Below are 12,776 nucleotides of genomic sequence, written 5' to 3' on the forward strand. Positions count from 1 at the left end.
CTTTATTCGTCTGGAAGATATTGACAGAGTTCCGTGCCTGGGACAACCTCAGTCTCCTCCATTGATTCAGTTCACTCTCATAGCACGGCTCTACAAATATGCTCAGTCTTTTGAGTATAACGCCTGAGATTGGTGGTTCCAGGCAGCACTTGTATTTCTCTAAAGCCATGTACACACGGGCGGACTTTTCGACCGGACTGGTCCGACAAACTTTCCAGCGGACTTTCGACGGACTTTTGACGGACTTCTGACTGACTTTTTAATGAACGGACTTGCCTACACATGATCATACCAAAGTCCAACGGATTTGTACGTGATGACGTACACCGGACTAAAATAAGGAAGTTGATAGCCAATAGCTGCCCTAGCGTCGGTTTTTGTCCGTCGGACTAGCATACAGACGAGGGGATTTCTGGGTCCGGCGGAGTTACGACGTAAAGATTTGAAGCATGTTTCAAATCTAAAGTCGGTAAGATTTGCAACTGGAAAAGTCCGCTGAAGGTCCGGTGAAGCCCACACACGATCGGATTGTCCGCCGGATTTGGTCCGTCAAAGTCCGACCGTGTGTACGCCTCATTAGTGCAGCCGGTCTTTTTTTTTCTTTTTCGATCCCTCCAAAAAAAATTGGAAATTCTTTGGTTTTTGACATCCCTCCAACCCCAACATTTTACAATGAAGCTGAACACATTGGGGTTGACTTACTAAAGTCAAATAGACTGTGCGCTCAGCAAGTGCAGTTGCTCCAGAAATTACTAAATGAGGGGTAAGGTCTACTGACTTCCATTATCCAATCAGGTGAAACTAAATATGCAGTTTTTTTTTCCTTGCAGGTGATTGGGTATTCTCTGTATAGTAAAGCTTTAGCTAATTTACTAAGCTCTGGAGCAAATGCACTTGCATAGAGCACAGTCTATTTGCCTTTTAGTAAATCCATCCCATTTACCTCCCTCAATAGATACTGACTTCCCACCAGCTTCCCCAGTTAGAATGACCACCCTCCAAGGTGATGACACAGGTCGTAATAACTGTTTCTTGCAACAGAAAAAGTTAAAGAAAAAAAAAAAATAATGCTGTACAGCGGCAGGCTGTCTCCCAGGGGCACGCTTCCTCAATGTATGCTTCATGGACAGCATGGCCTGTCAGTTTTTGCCAGCTTCAAGCAGCATTAAATCTCATTAAGGGTTCCCCTTCTTTGTGATATATACTTTATATCTTTGCTCTGTTGGCCGCCTTTATTTTTGTAGTGAAGCCGTTACTTGCCCCTGCTGTTTACTATGCTACTTTAGCTTTGATTTTGAACTGTGAATATCCATCGCCTACCCTAAGCTTTTGAGATTATATATATATATATATATATATATATATATATATAAAATCAGTATACTCCAACTCAAGATAGTGAGATTTTTTCTCTTATCTGTTGCGTCTTTGAACCTTGGTCATGTCCCGAAAGAAGCCTAACAGTGAAACGTGTAGACGCACAAGGGCTCACTGTACCATATTATAATGCATATGTATGATGGTTTTTATCTTCATTATTTTGTGTATATTTTGTAAATTTTTCAATAAATATGACAATTTTTTTGCAATATTCCTTTCTCCATTAACTAGAATTATATTACCAGGGGTTGTGGCGCTTCCTGTAGGGTAATAAATGGGAGGGGTGGTTACCCAGATGGTTTCCTTCAGTAGATCCCAATGGAGGTAACTGGTACCTACCAGGGAGAAAAAACCTTAGTTACCGTGAGGGTATGTGTGTCTGCACCTACACACACATATCCCCATGCACCCGTGTGTATCAGCAGATATAAATGAATAAATAGATGAGCAATGTCTTCAAAGGGTCTGGCCTGAGGCCCCTAATAATGTGGTAAATTTACACCATATGCCACCACTAAGTGAAAATATCAATACCATATATACATACTACTGGTCTAAAATAAACCATCAAAATAAACCTTTGCTCATCGTGCAGAGAAAACACATGTAAGTATGAGTAAAAGACATTACATAATATCAAAATAGTGCCAATAAACGTAATGAAATCAATTAAGTCCAAAGAAACAATTTAAATCCTTAAAGTGAAAAGACTTATGTGAAAAAACTTTTTAGTGAAACCGTTTTTTGTTCAGATCCAATGTTTCAACAATTCCGTGACTTGAGTGCTCTCGAAAAATTCCTGTGACTTTTGTGCACCCCCTTTCGGGTCCCCACTCACCAGATCCAACAGCCCCAAAAGGTTGCTAAAGACGTCCTATGACGAAACGCGTACAACGACGCCACGCACGCTACGTCACTTCCGGGTACGGGCCCTAGCTGGAACGCAGGTGGAGCGCAAACAGCTCTAACCAGCGGCACGTATTTTCAACATTTTTTACCGCTACGGGCCTGTTCTCAGGGTATCTCTGAGTGAGCTAATCTGTTTTTATTCACTGGTTGTTTTATTTAGTTAAATTTATGGCATATTTATTTTACTATTTTTTTACTCCGCTGTAAGCTGATGGAGTCCTTTTGAATTAAAGCGTTTTATATATACTACACCATGGGAGCTTCCTATTTTTTCTTTCTATGAGGGAGCCACTGCGAACATTGAAACCAATAGTGGGAAACTATTTGGATGCTCGGTAGGAAGGTGGGGGAGAGAATATTTGGACCGCAACTCCCCTTGCAGCCTGTTCCATCTGAGATTGGAGGAATCCATTGGGAAAATCAGAGGCACGGAAACCACCTTGGGGAGCCCGTATAACTATCGTGGAAAGGAGATCGTGATTGAGACATCTTATGCTGGTCGCCCCTTTTGGGGCTGTTGGATCTGGTGAGTGGGGACCCGAAAGGGGGTGCACAAAAGTCACAGGAATTTTTCGAGAGCACTCAAGTCACGGAATTGTTGAAACATTGGATCTGAACAAAAAACTGTTTCACTAAAAAGTTTTTTCACATAAGTCTTTTCACTTTAAGGATTTAAATTGTTTCTTTGGACTTAATTGATTTCATTACGTTTATTGGCACTATTTTGATATTATGTAATGTCTTTTACTCATACTTACATGTGTTTTCTCTGCACGATGAGCAAAGGTTTATTTTGATGGTTTATTTTAGACCAGTAGTATGTATATATGGTATTGATATTTTCACTTAGTGGTGGCATATGGTGTAAATTTACCACATTATTACGGGCCTCAGGCCAGACCCTTTGAAGACATTGCTCATCTATTTATTCATTTATATCTGCTGATACACACGGGTGCATGGGGATATGTGTGTGTAGGTGCAGACACACATACCCTCACGGTAACTAAGGTTTTTTCTCCCTGGTAGGTACCAGTTACCTCCATTGGGATCTACTGAAGGAAACCATCTGGGTAACCACCCCTCCCATTTATTACCCTACAGGAAGCGCCACAACCCCTGGTAATATAATTCTAGTTAGTAGAGAATCCCTAGGGAAGCTCTTTTTTAAGGGAGGCAGCACACCTAAACTACTGTCCTAAGCGCAGCTCTTTGCATACAACTCTATTCCTTTCTCCATTGTTTCCTGGCCCATAAAGTCCGGTTTTGGTAGTACTGTCAGTATTACCCCTTTCTTTCCCAATGCTGGGACTTAATTTAGCGGAGAGGGGAGGGAATGGTTTCAGGGGTAAATTTATGCAATGCCCAGACATACCCTTTTAGACAACTGCAGTTGCTAGATGGCGGCCAGCCATTAAATGTACTGGCCAGACAGCGATTGTTAGACAAAATTAGGAGGGTGAGAATTCCCAGTGATTTTTGTTGGGGCTCATTCACACAATTGTGGTGCATTACATTGGGTCTTGCAGTAGCATTCATGATAGACTGAAGGAAGAATAGCCTGTATAGTGGTAAAGTAAAGTTGAGTTTGTAGTCCAATAATCTGGGGTCAACAGAGGTTGGAATCTCTTTAGTGGTTATCAAGTCATAGCAGAGATTGGGATCTTTTTAGGGATAATATGGTCACAGCAGAGGTGGGATCAGGATAAACTGGTGTCAGAAGAGGTGGGATTGTGGTCTTATTGATATCCGGTCACAACGGGGATGAAAGAAGGCGATGTTGTAAGAAAGTTTCTGCGACGGTGAAGATTGGAAAACCATTTTTTTTTTTTTTTTTTTTTTTTTTTGCATCATTGACTGATGTTTATCTGCTGTTTTGCAGGTCTCTTTCATTCCTGGTTAAATTGGAACATTTGGATCTCGGTAGCAATGACCTACAAGTTCTGGTAAGGAGAGAACCTATCGACGGAAGCTGTCTTTGTCTTCTGATTTTTGAACTATTAATCTCTCCTGTTTTCTCCATCACAGCCTGACACACTCGGTGCCCTTCCTAACCTCCGAGAATTGTGGCTGGACCGGAACCAGCTCACGTCTCTGCCTGTGGTGAGTTTTTCTGCCACCTCGCTCACCTGAGTGTTGAATACAATGGTGGTGTATAGTGATTTTAGCATGTTCTGTTTTGGGGGTTCCATGATCAGAGGTTTAACATTTCCTTCTACAAGCCATGGATATAGAATTACATCTAGACCCCCTTTGTCCGTCTCCATGCCAAGCCTCAGCAATCCAGCTCAGTGAATATTGACTCCTAGACTGAATGATATTCAGTTTCCTCATCTTGGAGAAATCCTGACCGCCGTCTATTGGTTCAGAACAGAAACAGCATTTTTTTTAAGCCCCTGGGAAGGTTTATCGTTGCTCTGCTGAATCATTTGGGCTTTATCCAAACAGTTTGGAGTTTAAAAGGGTTTCATATAGAGGGGGTTTTCATTAACATGGTATGCTGGTTTTTGGTTCTTGGTTTCCTGCGGTGGTTGTCCTCAATATGAGGCTGTCGGTGCAAAAGGAAGTAAAATTGTACCCCCAACGCTTAACTCCTTGCTGCCCAACCTGTGGCCTTTCAGACTTTCTCAGCACCTTCAGACAGTAGTCTGTGGGGTTGATTTACTAACGATGGAGCACTCCATGGTAGCAGCTGTGCATGGTAGCCAATCTGCTTCTAACTTCTACTTATTCAATGAAGCTTTGGCACTAAAACCTGGAAGCTGTTTGGTTTCTATGCAGAGCTGCACCAAATTTTGCACTCTCCAGGTTTAGTAAATTGTAAAGCAAACTTGTAAGTTCTGTATATTAGTGTATTCTATTTTGTACTGTGCAAATTGCACACGGCACTAACAATGTTTTCATTACATGTTTGCATTCTTTCAAGTCCTGATTAGAATTAGCCTGCCTATGTTACACCCCTTGTTACCATACAAGTACAGTTGTAATATTAATGTGATACCTACGTAATCCTGTGTATAAAAACCTTCAATTGTGTCAAAATAAACAACAGTTATTTGGAAAGATGCGGAGTGTACCTTTCCTAACCACTAATCAATATGAGGATAGGAGTTGCTTATCTATAAAATTTCCAGAGCAAAATTGACCCCTGTGTCTTGCTTACTTAGGTGCTCTCTGAGTGGAGAAAAATAATGTTTCAAATTGGCTACCAGTAGTTACATTTATTTTTTTTTTCTTCTTCTCACACTATCATGCTTTTTTCTGTGTTGTCCATCCCCTTTATCTCCCCCCCCCCCCCCCCCATATCTTTTATAATGGATCTCGTCAAGAAAAGAATCAAATGTGACGCAAGATTTTTTTTTTTTTTTTTTTTTTAGAGGGCTGTAAGAAGTAAAAAAGTTGAAGCATTGATTGGTGAAAGCCGTGTTCTCTAGCAGTCTCATGTAATGTCTCCAGTCTGTCTTTGATTTACCCAGTCTCCCAACAAATCCTATATCATGTTCAGAGTCTCTGACCATCTCCTGTAGGATGTCTGCAGTCTCTAATTATGACTGACCTAACCCTTTGCCTGCATGATGCCCTCTGCCTGCGTGATGCCCTCTGCCTGCGTGATGCCCTCTGCTGAAGAGGATGTAAATCTACCTTTCCTTTTGGGACTAAGAGCTGGCAGAAGTCTCTAATGATGCACCAAATAAAAGCTTTATATGTCTTTAACTGCTTCCTGACTGCCAAAAATGTCCTGGTTGATACCGTGCTTCCTCGAAAATAAGCTCAGGACTTATATTAATTTTGGCAACAAAAGAGACAGGTCTTATTTTCGGGGTATCCCCTGTATAAAAGTGCTTGTGGAATACAGGAATTCACTCCGTATTGCACAATGCAAATAGTGTAGTGCCACATACCTTCTTATAGCGCCACTGGGCGCTTCTTTGACCCGCTGAAGCTCTGCAGGGGGCCCGAGATTCCCCTCTGACTGCATGGAGAAGGGGAGATCAGCTGAGCGCCACTTCCATGACCCCGCCGGAGCTATGCAGAGGGAGGGGAACCCGAGATCTGGGGGCCCCACTGACTGGAGAAGCGGAGATCAGCTGAGCGCAGCTCGCCACTTCCTTAGCCCGCCGGATCTCTCTTCCCCACTCCGAGCACTGGGGGGGGGTGAAATCCCCCGCTGACAGCTAGGAGCAGAGAGGCAGGAGATCGGCTGATACCCGAGTGGTGCTTTTCCAAAGGCACAATATTTATACTTGGCACAATTGGATCACACAGTCTACACTATACACTACTGCAACGGACTGGATTCCAGCACTCTACCAGTACTTTAAACTAGGGCTTATTTTCAGGGTAGGGCTTATATTGCAGCCCTTCCCGAAAATCACAGTAGGTCTTATTTTCGGGGAAACACAGTAGTGGTTAAAACACGCACATGGCTGGCGGGCCATTTACTGTTTAGTAAAAGTGATCTGGACGGCTCTGCAGGCCCGTGATCACTTTTACTGTAGTGAGAAGGGCTGTTTCCCCCCACGTGCCTCCCCAGGTTCCAGGGCTGTTCTGTTCCTCTGAGAAGACCACAGTAAATGGCTGGGTTAGCTAGATACAGAGGCGATAGAGAAACATTCATTCTGCCATTTCCTCTGTAACTTCTAAAGCTGGATGCGACAATGACTTTGGTTTCAGAGCTGTCATTGCCAGGGAAGCAGCTAATCAAGCATGATAGTCAGAGACTGCTGACATGATACAGGAGATGGTCAGAGACTGCAGACATGATACAGGAGATGGTCAGAGACTGCAGACATGATACAGGAGATGGTCAGAGACTGCAGACATGATACAGGAGATGGTCAGAGACTGGAGACATGATACAGGAGATGGTCAGAGACTGGAGACATGATACAGGAGATGGTCAGAGACTGCGGACATGATACAGGAGATGGTCAGAGACTGCGGACATAATACAGGAGATGGTCAGAGACTGCGGACATGATACAGGAGATGGTCAGAGACTGCGGACATGATACAGGAGATGGTCAGAGACTGCGGACATGATACAGGAGATGCTCAGAGACTGCGGACATGATACAGGAGATGGTCAGAGACTGGAGACATGATACAGGAGATGGTCAGAGACTGCGGACATGATACAGGAGATGGTCAGAGACTGCAGACATGATACAGGAGATGGTCAGAGACTGCAGACATGATACAGGAGATGGTCAGAGACTGCAGACATGATACAGGAGATGGTCAGAGACTGCAGACATGATACAGGAGATGGTCAGAGACTGCGGACATAATACAGGAGATGGTCAGAGACTGCGGACATAATGCAGGAGATGGTCAGAGACGGCAGACATGATACAGGAGATGCTCAGAGACTCCAAACATGATATTGGATTTGTTGGAGACGGAGGACATGCTTCAAGAGGCCAAGTTTAGACACCATTACCTGAAATTGCTAGAGATCACTGCTAGTGCTAATCAATGCTTCCACCTTTATGCTTCTTACAGCCCCCTTTTAAAATTCAAGTGCTATATAAAAATTTATTAGGTAGATAATTAACTTTTAGAGTATTAATTAAGTTAATCAAAACAGAAATAACAGATCAGCTAATGGCACCAACCGGTAATAAAACTATTAGAGCCCTTACACACTGGGGTGGTTTGCAGGCGCTATTGCGCTAATAATAGCGCCCGCAAACTGACCCGAAAGTGCCGCTGCTTTCATTCCAGTGTGAAAGCCCCGAGGGCTTTCACACTGGAGCGATGCGCTGGCAGGACGGTAAAAAAAGTCCTGCTAGCAGCATCTTCGGAGCAGTGAAGGAGCGGAGTGTATACCGCTCCTTCACCGCTTCTGCCCATTGAATTCAATGGGACGGCGCGGCTATACCGCTGGCAAAGCACCTCTGCAGAGGCGCTTTGCGGTGGTATTTAACCCTTTCTCGGTTGCTAGCGGTGGGTAAAACCACCCCGCTAGCGGCCGCATACCGACGGTAAAACTACTAATAGCAGCGTTTTGACGCCGCCCCCGCCCCAGTGTGAAAGGGCTCTTAGAGGAGGGACTCCTAAACAATGACTGCCGTTTTAAAAACTAGTGACAGGCTGCGTCGTATAAGTATTTTTTTTTTTTTCTGGAGTTCCACTGTAAGCATTATTAAATTGTGTAACAAAGAAACTTTAACTGTTCTATTTCTGGCAGGGTGGATTTGATTTAAATCACTAGTAAAAAAAAGCTTGACTTAAATCAACTCCATTTAAATCATAATTATTAAAGGGCAACTTTCATCTCTGTCCCGCAGTGGCTCCTCCTCTGACCCACTGTTAACTCACCGACAGTTAATGCACTTCTAGTATCCCTAGTGAGGGGGGGTAGTATATCCTCCACCTCACTAATCCTTCCCTCCACCGCTGTGGTTCTCTCCCTGATCTTCTGAATGTCATGACGCAGGAGGGTTACAGTCTCAGTGAGACTCCCATATTGCATTTTCAGTCCATTTACAGACGCTGTGCAACTCTGTACCGCCCGTAGAATGTCACTTAGTGTAGGCTGCTGTGCCTCTTCCTGCATGGGGTCAGTACCATCTGCATTAAGGGTCAGGGAGCCTTCTAATGGCAGCGTGTCATCTAGTGTCATGGCGCCTTCTTGTCCCTCAGTGTCCATTGCCAATGCCTGCTGATTCAGGGGGGAGGTATCGCTCTGTCCCTGCATTTTTTGGGCATAGTATACCATGTCCCTGGGCTGCTCTTTCCCCCACTGTTTGCCAGCTTTCGCTGCCTTACCGCTCAGTTCCTGTGCCTTGTCTGTGCGAGCCGCACGCTGTGGTATAGGAGAGCCGGCGCCATCTTGCCCATCCAGGGCCGCCGCTGCTGCTGCTCCCTTCTCCCCCTTTCTGGTCATTCTGAGCCTTCGGAACCGTTTGCCGGTGTTGTGAGGTGTCCTGTGGGGTTGCGGAATGCTGGTGGGTCGGTTTTGGGTTCGGATCGGTGGCGGGATCAGGATATTAGAAGGATCAGTGGCGGGAGCTCCGTGTAGTGTGTCCGCTCACATGCCCGTCCAGGCCACGCCCCCCATGTTATCCCAGCTTACAGAGAGCTTGGATTTATTGAATGAGTTTACCAAAAATGTAAATATTGCAGAATATACAGCCTCATGCTACATAACTAAGCTCAATTTCATGCTGAATAAGCTAAATGATTAATGTATCTTAAATAGAAAACTATCCTTAGATACATTTTTACTCCAAAAGCATTTTATTAAAATATATTTGACAAAAATAAAAAAAATCTGATTTTAATTAAAAAAGAAAAAATCTTTAAAAAAAAAAAAAAAAAATCATTGCTTTTTATCCACCCTGATTTCTGTGCATTGTTTGTAATTTTTAATACAAAGATAACCATTGGACCATGCTTCTGTATAATTTAAGGCCTTGAGCTGGTCCGCCCGTGTCTGTATGTAGAGGCCTGAAATCAGAAGATCCATCTCGGACTCTGTGGTTGTGTTTTTTATATTATTAAAAGTACTTTGGGTTGTGTCTGTGTAAGGCAAATATTATTTAGAGCTGCACAATCTGGATGGTGCTGAACCAGTTATAAACCAAAGGGGGGTGCTTGGAATGACTGCAACAGCTTCCGTCATGCACAATCAGTAGTAAGTAAATCGCCAGCCCTCCAAGCTGAACGCATAGCGGGTTGATTTACTAAAACTGGAGAGTGCAAAATCTGGTGCAGCTCTGCATAGAAGCCAATCCGCTTCTAACTTTAGCTTGTTCAATTAAGCTTTGACAAAGTGAAAAAAAAAAAAATGGAAGCTAAATGTAGGGCTGGGAAAAAAATCGATTTAAATCTTGAATCGAGTTGAGAGGTCAAATCGATTCAAAATTTAGGCAAATCGATTTTTTTAGATTTTTTTTTTTTCACCGCGCCGGTCCGGAGGCGCTGCGGGCATGAGTTTTTAGGCGAGGCCGCGGCTCCGGCCTAGTCCGCGAGGCCGGACGCCGCGGACTAGGCCGAAGCCGCGGCCTCGCCTAAAAGCTCATGCCCGCAGCGCCTCGGGACCGGCGTGATTTCCAAAAAAAAAAAAAAAAACTCGATTCGAATCGTGAATCGAGTTTTTTTTAAGAGAATCGAAGATTTTTTTTTTTTTAAGAAAATCTCCCAGCCCTAGCTAAATGGTTTCTATGCAGAGCCGCACCAGATTTTGCACACTCCAGTTTTAGTAAATCAACCCCCATAAGATCACATAGGTCAAATAGAGAACGTTGTGAGGCCTCGCAGGATCTCTTTCCTCGGGGCGACTCGGTGACCTCAATGAGTTGCCCTGAAGAAGGGAATCCTGAGAGGTCCTGAAATTTTATCTGACCTTTTTGTGACATTTGTGTTCATAATAAATTTTGCAAGCCCTCCGCTTGGAGTGCTGATAACTTCTTTACTATTGTGTTATAACTGTGTGCACTTCAGCACTGGTGGTCTGTGCTAGCACATGTAACCTTTTCTCCATTCCCCCCCCTCTCCACTGTATTGCAGGAATTGGGGAATCTACGGCGATTGGTGTGCCTGGATGTCTCCGAGAACAAGCTAGAGGAACTTCCTGCAGAGATCAGCGGCCTTGTGTCTCTCACCGACCTGCTGCTATCTCAGAACCTGCTGACCAGCTTACCATCTGGAATAGGTTAGTACAGCTTCCCGGGGAGCCTTGAACACCTGTGCAGAGCTCTGTAATCAATGGAAACATGATTGTACTTCTCCTGGGTATGGAAGCTGTAGCTTCACAGATATTATTATGCTTTTTTACATATACTTTTTTTTTAGAGGTCTGCAGTATATCCATTATCCACAACTGGTTAAAGTAATGTCTTTTCAGACGTGTGTAATATTCCTTGTCCTGGCCCTCTGCTGCTCACCCCTTGTACTTGTTGGCAATTCCCGACTGTCAAAATGAGCAGAAATTGCCGTGTAAATACTTCTGTCAAAAAACTGTACCATCTGACGCATTGTTTATAAACATGGTTCAGATAGGAGATAGAGATACAAAGTAACAATATTTTTTTGATGGGATACAAAGTAACATTTTTTTTTGATGGGATACAAAGTAACATTTATTTTGCTGGGGAAATAGATACAAGGTTATACTGATATTTTTGTATCTACTGTTTTGCATTCATCTGCAGCTCAAAGTGATGAGCTTCCATATACAGTGGAACCTCGGATTGCGAGTAACGCAGTTAACGAGCGCTTCGCAATACAAGCACTGTATTTTTAAAAATCGTAACTCGGTTTGCGAGTGTTGTCTCGCAAAATGAACACGATTCAGGCCAAAGCGGTGTGCAGTACCGCTTTTGGCCTGAGGTGAGGGGGGGGGGGGTGCCGGAGCCGAGCAGAGCTGAACGTCACGTTCGGAAATGCACGGAAAGACCCGAGTACAGCACGGCTGACCTCTTCAAATCTCAGCAAATCTCGGGTAGGAAGTCTTTCCAAGGTTTGCCGAGGTCTGCCGAAGTGTGCTCGGGCCTTTTTTTGGCCGTTTCCGAGGCTCTCCGGTGCCCCCCCGCCTCTGGCCGCATGCGGTATTGCATCCCATTGAAGTCAATGCGGAACAAATTAAAATGGGAAAACTCGCTTTGATATGCAAGTACTTTGGATTACGAGCATACTCCTGGAATGGATTATGCTTGTAATCCGAGGTTCCACTCTACATATGAAGTCTGCTATAGTAAGGCCCCTTTCACACGGACGACCTGATCGGGTCCACCTGTCTGGGTTTTTTTTTTTTTTTTTTTTAGGCAGACCTGATGGGACCATCCATTGTCCCTATATGGGCGATCGGATGTAAATGGACTGTGCTTGTCCGTTGACGCCCTCCAACATCTGATCCTTTCCGCCAAAAACAGACAAATGGGGATCCATTTCCCATCCTTCTGGCGGATCGGATCAGATGGCCGTCGGGTGTAAATGGACAGGCAGTCCATTTTCATCCGACCGCCCATAGAGGACAGCTGTGTCTGCTCTGCATAAGTGTAGTGGACATAGACAAGCCTGCTCAGCGGGGATCAGCGGACAGATTCCCCACTGAGCGGTGCCCGCCCCCCATGTGAAAGGGTGCCCGCCCCCCATGTGAAAGGGTGCCAGCAATAGGTCAGAAATTGAATTCTCACTGGTTGGCTTTCAGGCCACTGGGTGCAGGTGATTGGTTAGGCCCTTTGTCAGAAATCAGATTCTTACTGGTTAGCCTCCAGGCACTGGGTGCATTCGATAAGACCGTCCTCTAGTCAAAAATTTGGATTCTTACTGGCTAGCCTCCTGGCCACTGGGTATGATTGGTCAGGCCCTTTTTTTAGAAATTGGATTCTCAATGGTTAGCCTCCAGGCACTGGGTGTAGGTGATAGGTCAGTCCCCTAGTCAGAATTCGGGATTCTCATTGGTTAGCCTCCAGGCTGCATGGTTCAGCCAGTAAGGTCCCTTCCTTTTGGTGTGCCCACTTTAATATGTTTCTGCT

The 12,776-nt window shown here is 44.5% G+C and overlaps 1 protein-coding gene across 18 annotated transcripts in view; it reads left to right on the forward strand.

Moving 5' to 3' along the window:
- SCRIB (scribble planar cell polarity protein) overlaps positions 1 to 12,776 on the forward strand; it is a 278,513-nt gene that overhangs the window by 90,309 nt on the left and 175,428 nt on the right. For all 18 annotated transcript variants that reach the window (XM_073632382.1, XM_073632388.1, XM_073632384.1 and 15 more), the window contains exons 6-8: positions 4,172 to 4,235; positions 4,318 to 4,392; positions 10,807 to 10,951. In XM_073632382.1, the coding sequence (XP_073488483.1) occupies positions 4,172 to 4,235; positions 4,318 to 4,392; positions 10,807 to 10,951 (284 nt within the window). The remainder of the gene's footprint in view (positions 1 to 4,171; positions 4,236 to 4,317; positions 4,393 to 10,806; positions 10,952 to 12,776) is intronic.

The sequence above is a fragment of the Aquarana catesbeiana genome, linkage group LG05 (genome assembly GCF_042186555.1).
Source record: "Aquarana catesbeiana isolate 2022-GZ linkage group LG05, ASM4218655v1, whole genome shotgun sequence".
NCBI lineage: Eukaryota > Metazoa > Chordata > Amphibia > Anura > Ranidae > Aquarana > Aquarana catesbeiana.